At 39.1% G+C, this 20,755-nt stretch overlaps 1 protein-coding gene across 8 annotated transcripts in view; it reads right to left on the bottom strand.

Annotated features, from left to right (window-relative positions):
• The window catches only part of FRYL (FRY like transcription coactivator), a 168,997-nt gene that overhangs the window by 127,463 nt on the left and 20,779 nt on the right, over positions 1-20,755 (bottom strand). For 4 of the 8 annotated variants that reach the window (XM_082050194.1, XM_082050196.1, XM_082050195.1 and 1 more), the window contains exon 1: positions 7,427-7,706. The exons of the other annotated variants lie outside the window; for them this stretch is intronic. In XM_082050194.1, coding sequence (XP_081906320.1) covers positions 7,427-7,595 — 169 coding nt within the window. In that variant the 5' untranslated portion in view covers positions 7,596-7,706. Of the gene's footprint in view, positions 1-7,426; positions 7,707-20,755 lie in introns of those variants that run through there. 8 annotated transcript variants of the gene reach the window in all.

The raw sequence follows: 20,755 nt of genomic DNA, 5'->3' as shown, positions 1-20,755 counted from the left end.
GTGCATCTTTAAAGATGCCAAGAGACACCAGACATTTTGGGGGCAGTGTCTAATACAACTGTACAACAGCATCCTGATGCTAAAGTATCTAAAGCTCACATTGCCATACTGGTCTTATCAATGAGCAACAAAAGCCTCCAAAGCCATCAGGGTCCACCACAGATACTTGTCACTACAGACCCCACTGGTAATAACGAGCTAAAGAATTTTTTTTAATGTTGTATGTCTATATAGAGATATTGCACAGCTTATAAAGTGGGCGTACGCCAACAGAATCTCCCAAGAGCCATTTGCAGCCCCGTGGAGAAGGACTTGGGAGTACTGGTGGATGAGAGATCGGACAGGAGCCGGCAATGTGAACCTGCAGCCCAGAAAGCCAATCCTACCTCGGGCTGCATCAAAAGGAGTGTGGCCAGCAGGTCAAGGGAGGGGATTCTGCCTCTCTGCTCTGCTCTGGTGAGAACCCACCTGGAGTCCTGCATCCAACTGTGGAGCCCTCAGTACAGAAAAGACATGGACCTGTTGGAGAGGGGCCAGAGGAGGCCACAAAAATGATCGGGGGATGGAAACCTCTCCTGTGAGGACAGGCTGAGAGAGTTGGGGTTGTTCAGCCTGGAGAAGAGAAGGCTCCGGAAAGACCTTATTGCAGCCTTCCAGTACTTAAAAGGGGCCTATAAGAAAGATGGGGACAGACATTTTAGCAGGGCCTGCTGTGACAGGACATGGGGTAATGGTTTTAAACTAAAGGAGGGGAGTTTCAGGCCAGACATGAGGAAGAAATTTTTTACAATGAGGCTGGTGAAACACTGGCCCAGGTTGCCCAGAGTGGTGGTAGATGCCCCATCCCTGGAAACACCCCAGGCCAGGCCGGCTGTGGCTCTGAGCAACCTGATCTAGTTGAAGATGTCCCTGCTCAGTGCAGGGGAGTTGGACTAGATGACCTTTGAAGGTCCCTTCCAATCCAAACTATTCTATGAGTCTCTGAAAAGTATCACGAATTTCTGAAAAATGTCATATCTGCCTCTTTCATTTACAATGCACTTTTTCATTAGAAACAGAAAAAAAACCTGAGAGGAGATTAAGACTTGGTCGATCAGCTGTAAACTAAAACTTTTGCATTTGCAACATGGACTCTCTTCGTTTTCAACTGAAAATAGCTGTTTAACAAAACGTTCAAATGATAATCTTTCCATAACTTAAATGTGAATTGCTGATGTCACTAGCATAGCATCTTCCTATGCAACTGCTGATTTAACCCTGCTAGTAAATACTATATCAACTTTAGAAATACTTTCTTGAGCAGTAGGAAGGTGTTATTTTGGATTTTTAGCCCAGTGATTAATTTTAATGTGTTTTAAAGAATAATTTTTTTTACTTCAGGAAAACAGGTCCTTAAAAATAAGATGAAATTTTGATTTTATACACTGTCCAGCCTGTTACAGACTCCACCTTGGATCGCAGACAGACATTACAGAAAACAGATAGGTAGCAGTGTCAGAGGTATGTTTTAAAATCTGTTTTACATGCAAGTAATTTACAGTGTGAATCAGAAAGGAACATGCTAAACCCTTTTCTCCCTCTCAAAATGTTGCTTTCAAGACCTGTGGACAAGTTAGATAGACACAAAGACTTAAAAAGAATACTTTTGTGTCCTTATATTACTAGCATATCGTAAAGAAAATGGTTTTACAGTAGCATATACAATTATTTTTGTAACAAGTTTCTCCACATCTTTTTGACTTCAGCACTTCACAGCTCCCCTCAATCAACTGTTATGGGTTGTTCTGAAGACTTTCTTGTTTTTCTGGCTATATTACATTTTCTCTCATTCTCCCCATATTATCACCTCTCTCTCCCTCTCCTTCAAGCCAAAAGCTTTATTTTGTCCCTCTCCCAGCTATCCTAGTGTAAAGTAATTGTGGATTGGAAAGGTAAAGAGATATTGGCTTTATTTACAATCCCCTCCTAAGTTTAACTCCATTATCTCAAATAATTAGCCTAAAGATAATGTTTTAAAGAATATTTGCATCTAAATATTGTCCAATTTCACCTCTAATATTATGTTTTCTTTAATAAACTGGAGCTCTCATTACTTCTGACTTTTCGGCTTATGATCTGCAGGACAGAAAGACAAAAAGAACAGGGGGGAAAAAAAAAAAAGCCCATACACCAAGATTACTGACATTCGCTTCCCAAATTTGCTGTCGGTTCTTTCTCACAATGTTCCAGTTTGCTGCCTATCCATTAGTATTGGGAAGGAAGGAGGTTTCCTCTTGGTTTAGCAAATTGTCACTAAAGACGGACATGCACCAGGAGCACCAGAAATGAATACATGAGACAGCTACACAGGTAGAAGGGTACAATCTCTTTTTCATGGCATTGAGCCATTACATTGGCTCAGCCGTCACATGAAACCTTATACTAACATACTTAAGCCTCAGAAAACCTTTTAGATGCTTTAAGTCCAGAAGCTGCATAAAAAACCCCTGCAAATGTGATGCAGATGTAATCTACTACGTGAACAACAACAAAAAGTAATCTCTGTACACCATATCTCAGAGGAAAACAAATAAATTACCTTCTCGTGAAATCCATATGAGTAGCTGTTAAGTAGGAAGAAAAGGCCCTTCTAGATCTACTTTGAGTTGTAATGACACCCACCTTGAACAAAGCACTAAGTTACAATTACTTTGTCAATCTTTGGGATGAGGTAAAGGTAAGGTTTGGAAAGAAACGAAGGACAAAAAAAAAACCAAAACAAAAAGCAAGCAAGCAAACAAAAAAACCAGAACCAAAATATACCACACTGTAAGAAAAAAAGTACATTGATTGTAAATTCCTGCATGCTTATTCTGCAGACAAAACCCTGAGACAACTACAGTAAAAGTATATTAGGCATACAGCCAAGTAAACAACACACAAAGAAGAGATCTCTAAAAAACAGAGCCAAAAATCATATTTGAGATAACTCCTAGAACTAAGGCGTACCATCTTTTTCTTTTTTTTTTCTTTTTTTAATAATTGAATATAACTATAGTCAATTTTCTGCATTAATAGTAAAATGAACAAGTCAGAGACATGCTCCCTTTGCACTTGGGCTTACTTCTAAAAAGCCTTGCTGGACATTATTTCAGTTCATTATTGGGTCCATCTTATGCAAATGCCTTACTTAAAAATAATTTACCCAATGGTCACTGTATTTGCTTATAAGCAGTAATGATAAAATGTATAATCACTGCACTTAAAACTCTGGAGAGATGATTGAGTTTCCACTTATCTAAAATATTAAAGAGTTCATTTTCCACAAATCAATATATTTAAAACAGAGGGTATCCAGAAGGTGACTGCTACTTTTGGTGACAAGACATGTAATGCTGTCTCTACTACTGACCAAGAAAGCCCTTTCAGTGGGTTGATTCTCCTCGCCAATTCATCTCAAAAATACTGCCCCAAAAATATTAGAACATTTTCTGCTGGCTTTGTGAAATCAATCAGCTCAGGGCAAGGCCACACCAGTGCTCGACAGGGGATGAGGAAGGGCTGCACAGCTGGGAGTGAGATTGCCCTTTTCACTGGCAGTGAACTGTTAGATCCGTCTGATCCGCTTGTAAAACCACACTCGAAAATCTAAACAAAATCCCCTTCCGCTACCTTCTGTTGCAAAGAGCTTCAAGAGCAGGTTCCAGAGGCCCATGGGAAAGGTTCCTTACTATTCTTATGGAAAATACACATAGAACAATTTCCTGTGGTATTACTCAAGCAAAACAATGCTATCTGCTGTGATAACAGGAGAGAGGATTAGAGATTTTTATGTAAATAGCATTCTGGATCCCAAACAGTATTATGGAGCAGTCTCTGAATGTAAGCGAGAAGCAGAGATTGGAGGTCGGGGGAAGCCATGGTACAGAAACTGATTTTTATTGCAAATAGATGCTGGGCCTCCTGGTCATCCTCTGTTGTACAGGGCTGATCAGAAATGCGACACGGAGCTGAACATGCCCTGCAGAGTTGCTGGTATGACAGGGACGCAGCACTCATAGGCACTTTATGCCTATCCAGCTCCTGCTGTTAGCTCCCTGAGGCAATTACAACTCTACTACTCATTTCTTTACCACCAAAGAACACATTTCCGTTGGCTTCTGTTCCCCTAGCAGAGGCACTTGAAGGGAAGCACATTTAATGTTTGCAAAAGGAGATGTTTTCCATACACAGAAATAACGTGGACACTGTGAGCAATGAGAATACTCACATCGCTGATAAATTTAACATCCCTTGTGCAGTTACTGCAGATTTGACTGTCACAGCTGGCCACCAAGACTGTTCCACAGCATTTGCTACCCTGCCTCACAACGCAGCCGAAGCCCCGACCAGCAGCAGAAGGGCACATGTCACACAGCACGGGTACAGCTGCCACTTGCCAGTTTGCACAAAGCAGTGGTGGCGTTCCCCTTCTTTAACGCTACAAACATCAAAAGGGAGAATATGACGTGGTTTAGAGATGTGTCTGTATGTGTACAAATATTATGTGTTTTTTAGTACAGTAAAATACTTTCTCCAGATCTCTCAAGCTCATCTTTCTGTTTTTAATTTGGACTATAGCTTTTTTGAGACAGACACTTTTAAAGCTGTGAACATACCAACTCTTAACTACTACAGTAAGTTTAAAACAACTACTTACTAACATCTATTAAGTGATGTAATGCACACAATCATATGCAAATACTTGAGCAAGTAAGATTTTTTTTCCTAGAGTTCTCATGATCTTATAAATCTAAAAAGACAGTTAGGAAAGATTACTAAAATACACTTGAAACCATTCTGACAGAAGCTACATATTTAAAAAGATATGTCACCAAGTGCATATTTCTAAGGCCTCGTTTTCAGCTATAAAACAAAGTATATACTAATTGAGTTAACATTTTGAAAGACAATACTGATAAATATTTTAATCCTAAAGAAAAAAAAAAAGAATCTCATCAGTTGAATTCCATACAAAATATTTAGGTCAGATATATGCAAACCCAACTAAGTGCTATTATCAAAATAACACTTTCATGCTTTGCATGCCAGGAATAGTTTAGTTTTGTTGGTTTGTTGGTCGGTTGAAGATCCTCTGAAATACTTTTACATTTTAAACTAGTTGTCAGACTCTGTATTTCACCTAAGCTCTTACTAATACAAAAATGTTCCCTAAACAACAGCAATAAGGAACAGAAAGTAAAAAAAAAAAAAAAAGAAAAAACCCCATCCACTTACAAATTCAAACATATCTACAGGACAAACCACCTTAGCTGTAAAAACCTATTGAGTTCCTCAACAGCTTCATTATATTAAATCTGGTGGTGCATTAACGCCACAGCTGCTGACATTAAGCAAGTAAACGTTGACTATTTTTTTTTCAAGTCATTGTATTGTTTTATTACCTGTTTTGTCGACACCTGCCTTCTGCAGCATACCCAACTGGCAAACACAGTAGTTCTCTTGCTCTGTTCCCACAGAGCAGTTCATTCCATTACCAAGATACAAAAATAGAAATAAGCAGATAATTTAAAGAGGATTCAGCTACTATCTGCTATTGTAAAAGCATGATCCCAGAACAGACTATAAGTCTGCATTTCGCAAATGATGACATCACGCTATTAAGTGATATTAGTTAGGCACTACTGATTTCCACAAAATCACTGCTAGTAATCACTATGTGGCAAATATTTAATGAGCAAGAAAGAAGAATTCATCTTCAACCATGGGAATGGTGTATTCTATGTTTGTTATCCTCATTTGCTTGAACTACTGACAAAACATTGAACAAGGGTGAATTAATATATCTGTTTTGTCTCCAAACTTCAGCCTATAGCATTTTCTTTTAACCTGGCACAAAGACAATTCTATTTATTCTGTAATTGAAGCATTTGAAATAAAATATTATTTAAAAGTGAGAGCTATAAGGAAACCATAATACGGCATAAAAGCAGAACTGATGAGATATGCCTACGGAGATGTTTGAGCTGTGCACATCACAGTGGTATCCAACTATGAACTTCATGGCTCTAAAGCATTCAAAGTTAAATGAGGACACAAACCTGGCTAAGAGACCATCACCCTTTCAGACACCATGAGCTCACCATGAGTTTCTGATCAGAATTTTCAAGCAACAGGCAACAGAAGTCTTAACAGAGCTTTCTCTGTAACTAGTCTTCAATAGTCCATACAATTACAATATTAACTTGTTCTAATTTGTTACACACAGGAACAATTCCTTTAACAAAACAGATCTGTCCCTGCTTTCCCCAGCTGCCAACATTACTCAACCTGACAAAATAATAATAGTAATAAAAAAAAAGGTGTTTATATTACAATCAGAAAGGCAGAGGAAAGTCTTTCCAAGGAAACTCCTGTATCCCACCACCACCACAAACTTAGTTCCAAATTTAAGGCTGTAAGTTCACCAGCCAATGAGACGCATGTCACCACCTCCCAGCTCCGCACTTAGGCACATAAGAGAAAAAGTTTGAAGGCCACAATAATTCCTGAAAATAGCCACCACATAGCAAAGAGTAAAACTTTGTATCTAATAGCCATCAGGATCCAAGACCATAAAGACTCAAGACCTTATAATTTTAGCTGAAGGCAGAAAGAAGAAGGAAAAAAAAAAAACAACAACAAAAAACCATAACCACACACAAACATTAAACAGTAAAACTGGATTTTCCATTGCTACCCAGCAATGGAAACAAACATTAACTCATTCTCTTTCTTTTTATTAACACAATACACTGTAATATTTAGACACTAACAGGTAGTTAAAAAAAAAAAAAAAGAAAAATCTTCATATAAGCAAGCTTACCCTTGTTTTTAAGTTAAAATTCTTTATACAATGTCCATATTTTTTACTTAACCTCTTTAATTTACGTATTATTTTTTTTATTTTATTTTTTAAAAATCTGCAACCTTCAAAACACTAAAAAAGGAAAGCATAAACTTGTTTGAAATGAAAAAAACTCTTAAAAGGAAAAGCTTTAAAAACTTTGGGGATGTGAAAAACAGGGAGAGAAAAGATGACAAAACTTGAACCCTGCACTGCAGTCCTAATCCTGTGCAGCACCCATCTGCATGTCAACTCTTAATGCCTAATCACAGCTACATTACAGTTTAGAAACTTAAATAGGGATACTTATGCCAAAAAGGGAAAAAAAAGTCATACAGACATGAGCACATTAGAAATCCTGTAGAGTTACTTTCAAATAGGTCACTAACACATGAGAGCGTGTCAATTATAAAATAGTTCTAAAACTCAAGACACTATTATCATAGTGACTCTGACAAAAAGGCCTTTTATAATCAAATTCGGCAATTTAGCAAAGCTATCATGATCTGAAGAAAAAGCTTAGTAATCGGCTTTTAGCAGGTTGATGCCATGGATACATACTGTAAGCAGGATGGGTCTCCTCATCTTCATCTATTGTTTGTCCTAATGCAAACAGTCTGACACGTCTCATCTTCAGTAGCCTTGGGGAGCTTTCACGGGCAGCACTCCCAGCATCCAGAACTACATCTCCAGAAACAGCAGTGGGAACAATTTTTTTCAGGAATTCCATTTTTACATGCCCTCTGTGTTCTCAGCATTTACTAAACTCAGTGGTTTAGCTACACTTTGCGCAGTCTGGCTCCCAGATCAACTTCCTTGAGCAGGGAGGTGGACTACACCGCACTGCTCCTCATGATGTCACGTTGAACCTGGGTGGTGCCACCACCAGCACGTCAGCTGCCAGCTGCTCCAAGGCAGATTTTAAAGACGACCAACTGTACAGACTGATAAGAAAACCAAACAACAACAGGCCTATATATTAACCAACGCATGCTAAAATCTGCACTTGTAGAGGATACTGTATTTAGCACTGCAACAATTTTAAGCACTAATAAAATGCACAGTGTATTTCAAATTCCTATCTGACAGAGTTCAATAGCTCTTAATTTTCATGAAGTACACAGTGTTCATCTGCATTTGAAAGATAACACTTACCATTCAGAAAGTCTATGCACCAGCTTTACAAAGTGTCTAACAGCACCACAATTCAAACCATTTGCATTCTCATATGGTTTTAACTACTAGCTACAAAGTTACTAACATTTATTAAATATTAAGTTCTGTTTTGCAGAGACACTGATGCTATATTTACCACTTAAAACACTCAAGCCATCTTCCAGAAAACGCCAAGTACAGAAATAACCTGTCTCATTTTGTCCAAATGTCTACTTTATCCCTAGAGCTGCTTCTCCATATATGCCTGGTATAGCTGAGTTTTTTGATTTTGTTTGCGGGAAGTTTAAATGTTTTATATTTAGCTTAAAGAAGTCATTATGAAAGATTCCTTGCGTTTGGAGCAGAAAGCTCTGGGGAAAAAATTATACATTAGCATAGAAGAGTGTTCCTTAATGCTTTCTACATTTGGGAATACATATCATTGTATGACTTAAAGTATTTTTTAGTAGACTTGGAGATCCACAGACACACTACTAGGTAATGTTCTCGCCTCGTCTGCCACCAAAGATTGTACATACACACCCCTAGGAGGAAACCCACTGATACTCACTCTGAATATCTGAGCAGCGGCATGCACGCTTCTGTTATTTTTATGAGAGCAGTTCAGTCTCCAAGACTGAACACAAAGTTATCCAGCTTGAGCATTAAATATACCACACTAATATACATTCCTTAACAGAACGTTCTTTATCTGAAATTGACTGCTGTGCCTAGCTCTTCCTAAAAAAAAAAACAGCACAAGCTATGAAAGGCAGAGTAACCCATTTTAGGTCTCAGTTCCAGCAGTTCAGTGCTCACAAGGGGCTACTCACTCGGATTGAGCTGTCAGTCCTTCACTGACCAGTTCTACTGTCACACTTCATATGCCACAACTTAAAAAATTTGGTACAAGTTCACTAACGTTGCAATGTAAGAACTTTTTTCAAGTTCTATATAGACCACGTCTATATAGACGTGTCATATCTTTAGTATTCAGATCTACATTAAAATCCCCACATACTGAAGTTAGTCTACATTTTGTAGATGAATACAAAATTCCACAAGGCCTGACCTTATCACAGAAGACATATTGTTAGAATATAATTTCCTGCAGTGAAAGATCTGGGAGACTGAGCAAAATAATTGTCTGTATCATTATTTCAATCACAGTATTTTTCCTACCAATATAAAAAAGTTACACGTAATATATTTTCAGAAAAGCAGTTTATATGTTTTCAGAACAGCTAAGATACATAAAGATAATTCGTGAGTATAAAAGATCATGACTCATTACAAACTCAAGCAATCATTTATCCAGAATAGCATTATTTTCCATAGAATTTCTTTTTTTGCCCTTGAAATCTTGCCACAAACCTACTTTGCACTTTCTAGCATTTGGGAACAAGAGAGAAATGCAGATGCTCATGTGAGACTGAGAATGCTTCCAACCATCCATGGGCCAAACTGCAGTTTGCAAAGAAGGGAGTAATCAGATATTTCAAGTTGTACCCAACTGAAACGCCCTCCGAAGGGTTCACACCAGACACCAAAGTGCTCTTAATCACACTACATAGGTTTTAGCACATATGTGGACACAGGGTGGAGATGACAGATGAAATGCAAGTACCCAGTGCATCATTTCAGTTCAATGCATAAGGTGCGACTTTCTAAACAATATGCAGTGTGTGTGAATTGGGCGCAAAAAACAGGTTGAAATCACACTTTTTTAATAAAACATAACAGCCTTTCAAGTAACAGGATTTACAAAGAAAACATAAAGAGTACAAACCACCTGCCATATACATAATCATATTTTCAAGATTAAACTTGACAAACTGATAAAGTTTATATAACACAGTTATATCCAAAAGCTTTTGATTGATTTTTTTTCCTTCAGGATGGTGTTTGACTCTAAGAAAAAGATATCACAGAGTTTTCTACAGAAGATGGCTGGGCATATATAAATAGAGATAAATATATGCATATATTTTATTTATATTTAGGTATGTATATGGATGGATGGTGGTTATCTCCAGGACTTCCATATTTCATTACATTCTATAAGAGCTAAGATAGAAAGCTAAGGTTTCTGCCTACATCATTTCATGTACGCTACTCTCACAATTGCTCTTACCGTCTTCCTTAAACAGTACAATGTACAACTGTGGCTTTTATACAATCAGAGCAAGCTTTACAGATAATCTATCAGTGGAAAACATCTGAGAAGTCTTACAACTGTTATAATTAAATTCATCCTTAAAAGAAACCAAAAGAGGCTACAAAAAGCCTTATTTGATAAATTTTAAGCCTTTCTTATTCTGGAACCTCTAAATAAATAAAAAGAGGATTGGTTGACTCGAGCTTATATAGAATTATTATTTGTATTACAGTAAGTCCTTTGACATTTTTCTGTGAGCATTCCACTTCTGTTGCACTCAAAGCATGACTCTGGTTTTGCACTGAAGTGCCTTCAGGCTTCCCCTGCCGCAGTTCTGCAGCCAGTGATAAAAACAGCAAGATAACGTCCAAGCTCCACATCCCTCACTAACAGGAATCCACATCAGAAGGCCTTCCCATCAGAAGGGAATAGAAATAGATCATGAAACATGCACAAGAACCACACTGGGAGAAGCGGTGAGCGATCAGAGGGTAACAGCACTTCTCAGAGCACCGTCCCTTTGGACTGAACCTTTCAGGACACAAATAGCTGTGCTGGTTGGTGGGGGTGCACAGGAAGAGCAGATACACAGGGATTCTGTTGAAGCAGATGACCCTGCTAATGAAGAAACACCCTAAGGAGAAACACTGAAAAACACAACACAATCCATGAACGAGAGATCCACGTGAGAGAAACTACTTTCAAGTCCCTTGAGTTCACATCTAGAGAATTTTTAGAATTAGCAATAACAATAGTAAAAGAAAAGTATGAAACAGACAACATACTTAAAAGTGTAATTTTAGAAGACAGCCTAGATGCCTTGTAGCTTACCAGAAACACGTGTTATTTGATGGGTCTCTTCATAAACAAGCATGCATTACAAATCTTCAGTTTTGTAACACAGAACGTTTTCAAAACTACCCTACCTTGCTAAAATGAGCCCACCCCAGTCGTACCAGCTGCCACAGAGAGGACACACTATTTACTTTCAATCTAACATATCAGCTGGCAAGCCAGGTCCTGGGGTTTTTGGAGGCGGGAGAAAGAGTAGTGCCCTTTGGACTCAGAGGGATTACGGTGCCGATAGGGGAATAAAAGGTTCCGAAAGGTGACCCCGTGCTGCCCGCACCCTAGCCCGCAGCGCCCCCAGCCGGCGACGCCCCCGCGCTGAAACCGAACCTCCCCGCGGTGGCACCCACCGCCCTGGTGACACCGTGGGGCAGCACAGCTCCTGCGGGCACATGAGACCCCACCGCCCTGGTGACACTGTGGGGCAGCACAGCTCCTGCGGGCACACGGGACCCCACCGCCCTGGTGACACCGTGGGGCAGCACAGCTCCTGCGGGCACACGGGACCCCACCGCCCTGGTGACACCGTGGGGCAGCACAGCTCCTGCGGGCACACGGGACCCCACCACCCTGGTGACACTGTGGGGCAGCACAGCTCCTGCGGGCACACGGGACCCCACCGCCCTGGTGACACCGTGGGGCAGCACAGCTCCTGCGGGCACACGGGACCCCACCGCCCTGGTGACACCGTGGGGCAGCACAGCTCCTGCGGGCACACGAGACCCCACCGCCCTGGTGACACCGTGGGGCAGCACAGCTCCTGCGGGCACACGGGACCCCACCACCCTGGTGACACTGTGGAGCAGCACAGCTCCTGTGGGCACACTGAACCTTTGGCTTTCTCATGGCTTCTCAGAGACATGACCACGTTTGGTAGGACAAAAGGGGAGTGAAACTGCTAAGGAAATGGAGCAACTACGATAGCACCCACATATTTTATTTAGAGGGGAAAAAATATAGGAAGTTTCTCCTTTTTAATCTCAGAATATAAGTCTAATTTATAAGAATTTGTCTTATCCCAATGAAAACAAACTGTTCCTCTCCCAAAAAAATGAAAGTCAGACATACATAACTGAAAGCAGAATAAAACAGTAGAGTTAAACACTGAACCTGCAGTCTAGCCTGTAACTATAAATTGACACACCTGTATTAAACACATGAGAGGTGTCGGGTTCTGGCCAGCTGCATTATTACTTGCTAGCCAATTAGCAGGATACGGTCATAATTTCACACAGAAGACTGTAGTGGTAGGGAAGACAAGCCCCATTTCTTTCTTTGTATACACCATGCTTTGTAAAATGGCAAGACTTTTTGCTTTAGAACTGCAACCTAGGTACATATATATATATATATATTTTTTTTTAATGCAGAAACTAAACAGATAACATAACCTCAAAAATGTATGCAAAGGGAGAAAACAGTTTGTCAGACTGTGGAGTCATCTCACCTTTTGGCAGTCTGGACTAACTACTTGTAAGAAACTGACATATTTGAGGGATTTAACTTTGCATGTCAGAGAGTGTCATAATTTTAAAATATATTTAAGATAAAAGGCCACCCTTCATATAATTTAAAATTATATTTTACCAGTTAATTCACAAGCTACTTAGCATTAATGGTTTTCTTGGTCCAGTTCAATTAATGTAATTCAACAGCAAAAAAAAATAAGGACCAGTATTTCACAATAAACCATTTCTGTATTGGTGTAAACTTGTAGGTTTAAAGTATTTTTAATGCAAAATAATAGCTAAGCCATTTAATATTCCTACAGTGGGTTTGTTTGGTTTCTTGTTTTTGTTTTGTTTTGTTGTTGTTTGGGTTTTTTTAATGTAAACATGCTTTTCTCAAAGAAAGTCTAGCTTTCTGTTTCCTGAGAAATGAAATGAAACTACCCAACAACTGTCAGCTTTGGGTGAAGTTTTGATTTCCTGTCAGTCACTTAAGCTGTATTTACTCTGTATGGAGGACTTGGGGGTGGGTTTAGCAAGTTGAGGGACTTTTTCTTTGAAAGGTTGGCGGTTTTCGGAGTGCTTGGGGTTTTTTTTAAGAGCTAAGCTTAAATTATTTTAGCATTAGTAGAAGTGAAATAAATAAATAATAAATAATAAATAAAATACTTGGCAAAACATATTGGAAGCTGAACATAGAACACAGCTGTTATGTTCACTGACAGTAGTATTATCCTGTTTAATAAAAAAAAAAAAAATACTGTTTATATATTAGGTAATAAGTGTTCTTATCCTGAAGTGGCATGCAAGAATGCAATGCCTTCCTGAACTCATAAGGAGTTCCAGAGGAGACCAGGTATTGCCTTATCCTTCAGCTTTGACACTCCTCAGTCAGCATAATGATCTGGGCTTCCTCTTGCTGACCTCTTGCTTGTTCCAAGTACTGATGTATCACACAAGATCTTCCAAACCTATTAATTTCTTTCACCAATAGATTTTCTTCAAAAAGAACCTGCATTTCAAAGCAAATCTCAGAGCAGTACCTACTCTGAGTCATACCCATTCCCATGCAAGTAGGAACACCGAGAGAAAACATAATTACGCAATCCCACAAGAGAAGTGGCCAGATCTCCTACCTTATAAAAGGATCAAAGAGAACAACAAAAAGCATGATGTTGATATTTCTATGCAAAGGACACTAAAAAAAAACATTTCAGGAACAAGGCTTCTGTGGGACAGCTGCCAGTAAGTCAGACCAACAATAGCAACATTGCTGTGAAACTGGATCTCTGAGGAATTGAGAGTTGAAAACCTTTACCGAAAGCTTTTCAAGTGCTTGACAGAAATACAAGGAAGAGAGCTGCCAACCGTTAATGTAGGTTTGCCTATAGAAAGGCCAGAATATAGACAGTAAGTTATAAGCTATCAGAGAGAGTGCAGAGGAAGATGATGAAGCTGGTGAGGGGCCTGGAGCACAAGTCCTGTGAGGAACATCTGAGACAACTGGGGCTGTTTATCCTGGAGAAAAGGAGGCTGAGGGGAGACCTTATCACTGTCTACGACTACCTGAAAGGAGCTTGTAGCATGGAGGGTGTTCGTCTCTTCTACCAAGTAGCAAGTGATAGGACAAGAGGAAATGGCCTCTAGTTGCACCAGGGGATGTTCAGATTGGATATTAGGAAAAAACTCTTCACGGAAATGGTTGTCAGGCATTGGAACAGGCTGCCCAGAGAAGTGGTGGAGTCACAACTCCTGGAGGTGTTTAAATGGCCAACTTTTAAAATCATGCCCAAAGCATTAAAGTCAAATGGCCAGGGAAAGAACCTACTGTTCACAATAATCTTCATTCCAATCTCAAAAGTGCGTACAGGACCAGTTTTTCTTGCTTGCCTTATAAAGCCTGACCTAATCTTAGTTTACTGCTTAAAATTTTATACAAGGAAGGTATGTTTAAAATGTTACTGAACTGTGGAAACTATCATTATCCTTTTTTCATTGTGACTCTCTCCATAGCTTATATTATTTATTTTTTTTAATAGGAAAAAAAGAAAAGAGAAAAGAAAAAATAAGGAAAAAAAAAAAAAAAGAAAGAAAGAAGTGAGCTTGCCAAGTCCACAGCACACAGAACAAGCTCAGTTTCCAATACCAATGAAAATATGCTGGACACCTAGATTAAAAATAGGTTCTGTCTTGGTTTACAGAGCATTCATCCACTCTCATCTATTCTAGTTCTTCCCTTGCAAAATGGTCAATTTTTGAAATATGGTCACAGGAAGTTTATTTACATTGCACAACAGAAAGTAGAAATTAATACTCAACCTAGTAAAGAAAACTGAGTGGGTAAATTCACAAGTCCACTTGCATGCCCAAGTCTCTACAATTTTAGGCATACATCCTCTGTGCAATATTATACAGAGCATACTACTAAAACTCTGAAATGCTATATAAAGTATAGTGTTACAGTGAAATATATTTATATCACAATATTTACGTTAGCTGAAGAGCAATGAATTTTTTAATCTCATGATACACAGTACTCCTATATAAAATTTCATACCGCCACAGTGCCAAAGGATGAATAATTAGAGATCAAGATTCATAGGTTAATATTGGAATTAGTAATAGAAGAAAAAACCTGCATTTTCTTAAGTTACATCTTTGTTCAGCACCAAGGGTAGTTAAGCTGCTGAACGAAAATTATTTCTCATACTGAGATGCTATCTGTGGGACTTCAGAAGGTTACTCTTAGCTAGAGGATATAGGTAGTTAAAACTCATGTATCTATTTTCTAAACAGAATATTGCCAGAAAAAAGCTAGCTATCATGTATGTTTGCTCACAGATATGTTGGGACAATAACTTTAAAACTTCTCCCTTCTCATATCTTCTATCACAAAACCAGAAATAATATCATCTAAAGCATTACAATATTTTTCTAGTGGAAATACATAAGCTTTTGATGATAAATCATAGTAGTTTTCCTCTTTAAATCCTAAATAGAATACTTCCTTCAGTGTAAGGCAACAGCACTCCAATTCTTCTGCAAAATATAGATGTGTCTGCCCCTTCTTTTTACTTAACTTGAATGTACTTCCACTTGATAACCTGAACATAACCAGAAAGAATAAATGCTGCTGACAGAACTATGTAATTTGGTTTAAATGAAAAACAGTCCAATCTATCAATAAACGTAGTTGCACTAGGTACTCTGGGCTGAAGTCTTGAACATTCGTGGCTTCCAGGAAAGATTGGCACCTGTATTAAAGGAAAACACTCACTTCTGCTCATATCAAGATGCCTTTCTTACCTATCAGGGACACATAATTATTATTTTAATTCAAGGCAGTGGAAGATTAAGATACTTAAGGAGCTTACTTATCAGATAGTACATGATCTGAGCATGATTTACCATAGCCATACGCCAAATGAATACCACCCACTAATTTAGAGCAAATCTTTACTGTAAATTTTGTAACCCTAAAAAAGAGTAACGGTCTTTCCATACACAAACACAGATTGTTTATGTTTTTTTTAATTAACATTCAATTGTCTCCCGTCTTAAGGAGAAGGGAAAAAAAACAAACCAACCAACCACACACAAACAAAAACACAATAAACACCACCTCCCCAAAACAACCCCACCCAAGCCAGTAACAACCACCAGATAGCCCATCAGGAACAGCAGAGGATGCTCCCAGTGGAGCTCCATGTGGGCCCATGGAAAGCCCAGTATTGCAGCTGCAGTATGGAAACATTTGTCAACTGTCATTCAAGTTTAACAGAAAACAGAGCTATCCTTTCAATGCTATCGACATTCACATGTAGCAGAACTTACATGTTTTAAGTGACTATATTCATTTATAAAAAGAAAAGCAGTGGATGTGGTCTATCCTGACGTCAGTAAAGCATTTGACACAGTCTCTCACAGCATCCTCACAGATAAACTGAGGAAGTGTGGCCTGGACGATTGGGTAGTGAGGCGGACTGCGAACTGGCTGAAGGAAAGAAGCCAGAGAGTCATGGTCAATGGGACAGAGTCTAGTTGGAGGCCTGTATCTAGTGGAGTGCCTCAAGGGTCAGTACTGGGGCCAGTATTATTCAGTATACTCATCAATGACTTGGACAAGGGAACAGAGTGTACTATCAGCAAGTTTGCTGATGACAGCAAACTGGGAGGAGTGGCTGACATGCCAGAAGGCTGTGCTGCCATCCAGTGAGACTTGGACAGGCTGGAGAGTTGGACAGGGAAAAATTTAATGAAATATAACAAGGGAAAGTGTAGAGTCTTGCATCTGGGCAGGAACAATCCCAGGTTCCAGTATAAATTGAGGAACAACCTATTAGAGAGTAGTGTAGGGGAAAGGGACCTGGGGGTCCTGGTAGACAGTAGGATGACCATGAGCCAACACTGTGCCCTTGTGGCCAGGAAGGCCAATGGCATCCTGGGGTGTATTAGAAGGGGGGTGGTTAGTAGGTCAGAGAGGTCCTCCTTCCCCTCTACTCTGCCCTGGTGAGACCACATCTGGAATATTGTGTCCAGTTCTGGGCCTCTCAGTTCAAGAAGGACAGGGAACTGCTGGAGAGAGTCCAGCGTAGGGCAACAAAGATGATTAAGGGAGTGGAACATCTCCCTTATGAGGAAAGGCTGAGGGAGCTGGGTCTCTTTAGTCTGGAGAAGAGGAGACTGAGGGGTGACCTCATTAAAGTTTACAAATATGTAAAGGATGAGTGTCATGAGGATGGAGCCAGGCTCTTCTCGGTGACAACCAATGATAGGACAAGGGGCAATGGGTTCAAACTGGAACACAAGAGGTTCCACTTAAATTTGAGAAGAAACTTCTTCTCAGTGAGGGTGACAGAGCACTGGAACAGGCTGCCCAGGGAGGTTGCGGAGTCTCCTATTCTGGAGACATTCAAAACCTGCCCGGACACATTCCTGTGTAGCCACATCTAAGTGTTCCTGCTCCAGCAGGGGGATTGGACTAGATGATCTTTTGAAATCTCTTCCAATCTCTAACATTCTGTGATTCTGTGAAAAGAGGTAGGGAATTCACACTTTAAGTTCTAGAAAGGAAAGAAAGCAGATATAAGTTAGGTTTGTTTGGCAAGGTTTGGGTTTCAGGGCTTTGAGCACGGGAGAGGAAACACGAACTTGCAGTGTAAGATGATGAATGAAATCCCATTTGCTCTTCCTATTTGAAAAGCTACAATATACTTGAGATGAAACAGTGGTCTGCCTAAGTTAAGTACTAGATAAGGTCCAAAAATTTTTCTACTAAGTGAGGAAGAAAATAATTTTAAAACCTAAAAATTTTGGACTATCAGCAAATAAGAAAATGTAGTTGCTAAATGCACTGCTAGAATAAATAATTCTCAGTAAATCAAAGTCACTAAATAAACAAATACGTGGGAAAGATGAAGAACCTAAATCAACAAATTGTTGAGCCACCAAAAAAACGCAGAACCATTTATGTACGCCCATGCAGATTTGCTCACTAAAATTAATAATATTATCACAGTAAATTTTATGAAACTACAAAGAGCAATCAGAGCAAAGGTACCGCTCCTTCACACAGGCTCTGCTGCTCAGGCATCCTGACAGCGACCTGGGGGCAACCAAAAAGCTCAAATAGCACATTGATGATTGAATCTTCCTGAGTACCACAAATCAAAACAGATCTATAGAACAGGCACATCATGAATGACAACTTGAAAAATACAGATTGAGACAAAATAGTGATAATGTACATTTAGCTAACACCTACCACCAGATTAAAAAAGATTATTCTAATATCAGAAGAAACATATGTGAGATTAGCATGTACTGTGAAAGAATTTAAGGAAAAATTCCTGATTTGGAAGAGAATTGCAGAATTACACATTATCTAAAGGAGAGGTTAAGCCCGCTTCTATCAAGAGTAACAAGAAAAAACCTGCCTTTGAAGAGCAGAAAGAGACGACCATTGAAATTTAAGGACACAGCTGAAAATGATCACCCAGGAAGGTGGGGATTCCTTTATTTAAAGAAAAATTAATGCTCCAGTAATCTGATTAGAATAGAAAAAGAAGATCTGCGTCCTTTCCTCACTTGTGGCTTTTTAAATAGATTAATAACAGATTTCTAATTGTCATAGTGAAAGACAGGAGGATACCTTAAGGAGGATACCACAAAACAAACTTTACTGCTTTCCATTTCTTGCTAACTAATTTTCAAAAACATCCATTCTTTTCAAGTTAACATGCATTAAACAGGGATTAAAAAAACATCTAAAGAGAAGGTACCACACATTTTAAAACACACAGAGATCATCTTACAGTATGATTGTTTCAAGCCAGCAGACTACCTACAACTGGAAATACAAGACTGTCATTTTGTTCACTTAAGGATTACCTTTCATCATTCACACAGAAAACTCAATAAGATACGGTTAAAATTAAGAATATTAGCTAAGTAGAACTCAGAGAAGGCCTCTTTCCTTGCAGAGCACTGTTATTCCTTCCTGACTCTTCTGTACTTTTTAGCCTGAATCTTTACATCCTGTGAGGTAATGCCTCAAATAAAAGGATCAGGGACTGTTGTTACTGTATTGTCTGCAGCAGAAGTGAGACTTCCTGCACTCCATAAGCCATTTCTGAGCCAGAGACACTTACTGAGGAGCTAAGGAGGACAGTAGAGATGAGAACTTCATCAGCTGTAGGTGTGAAGTGCCCTGGGCCAAGTGAGGCAGGAGGTGTTACGCCAGGCCGGACAGAAGCACAAGGAGGGGGAACACCCAGAGTTTCCACAGGAAAGCTCTGCAGCTATGTAGGAGATACCAGAAGCAGCTGCATCACTTGTGCTTTACACCCAAACCTCTGAAAACACACCTACCATTGTCTCCCAGTCTTTAAAGTACTTGTTTTGTATAAAGACACACAGTGTTTTCACTAGCTACTAGCCAAGGGAGAGACATTTTTCAGTTCCCTAAAGACTTCTGGTTTCCGTTCTATTATATATCAAAGATTTAAAATATAACACAGAGGCCTTACTGTAGAGTAACTTGTGGAGTTACTCCACATCTTGATAAAGAAGTTGCTGTTTCTTTTAAATCAAGCACCTCTCCAAGATAATTCCTTTCAAGCAAACAGCTGCTGGCTACACATGGGAAACAGCAGCATCTCTACAACCAGTAATAAAATAGTTATCTAATCAAAATGTGTTAAAAACAAGATATTAAGATGCACATGCCTACAGACAGATGTATATAAATAAATTTCAGAGTTCTAAGATCAAAAACTTAACCAAGATCAAAGTTGGTTAGTAGGCAAGAGTTTCCTTCTTCACTACCTTCTTGCTGATGGAGTATTCTAAACAGACTTCTAAAAGAAATCCACAACAGTTCAAGCCCCTGTGAAGGCCAATTGTATTTCATTTCAGGCATTAAAGAACACCACTGATAGTGTCCTATTATATTCAGTATACAAGTAAATTACATTAAAACAAATATATTGTCATAAAGAAATCTTACTCAAAAACTAGCATTTGTGATAAAGATACATAGATGTTCTCCATGACAGGAAGTTCAAAAAGAAAAAGCTTCACAAAAGGTTAAAAAAAGGAATTTTATTAATGTTGAACATTGCTACAAAAAAAATCCTCTGACCTTCTAGACTGGAGCAGTACACACAAGCAAAACAAACACACACAACAAAACACATAAAAACCAATAATGACAAACACACCAGTATCTTGGAAAAGAGAAATCCTACAAGACAGGTTGAACAGTTGGCTTTTTTTCGTGGTCTGACACACACAGAGCTTTGCAACTTCACAAATTAAGCAGTTCTTCTGTGTCCCTATCGGAATTTTCATCTTCTGTTTTCTTGTAGATGTTCTGCATTATTTGAACAACATGAGGCATCATCAAGTGTGGGGCATTCTGCAAGTCATTCATCACTGCAAGTAAGCAGGTTCTACAAAGCTCTTCAGCAGAAACACACCTCTGGCTGGGCAGCAGAGTGAGAACTAATGTTCAAAAGTAGCGGGGGATGGGCAGGGGAAGCCCACAGAAAAACCCTATTAGAAGTTGGTGAAGCCCATCGAACTACATAAAAGACACATCTTAATAGTAATTTTGTAATTAAAAAAAAAAAAAGTTTCCATCTATTTCCCCAATATCCATCTTACAATTAGAGACAGGTAATAAACAGCTGAGCAGGGTCATGAGTACCAAGTACTGCTTTAATCCTAAATAATTATTTAAGGAGAGGAAAGAAATACTAAAAAACCAAAGCAACACAA

The sequence above is a fragment of the Streptopelia decaocto genome, assembly GCF_964273445.1.
Source record: "Streptopelia decaocto genome assembly, chromosome: 4".
Lineage (NCBI taxonomy): Eukaryota > Metazoa > Chordata > Aves > Columbiformes > Columbidae > Streptopelia > Streptopelia decaocto.
This window is presented reverse-complemented; position numbering and strand designations above follow the sequence as displayed.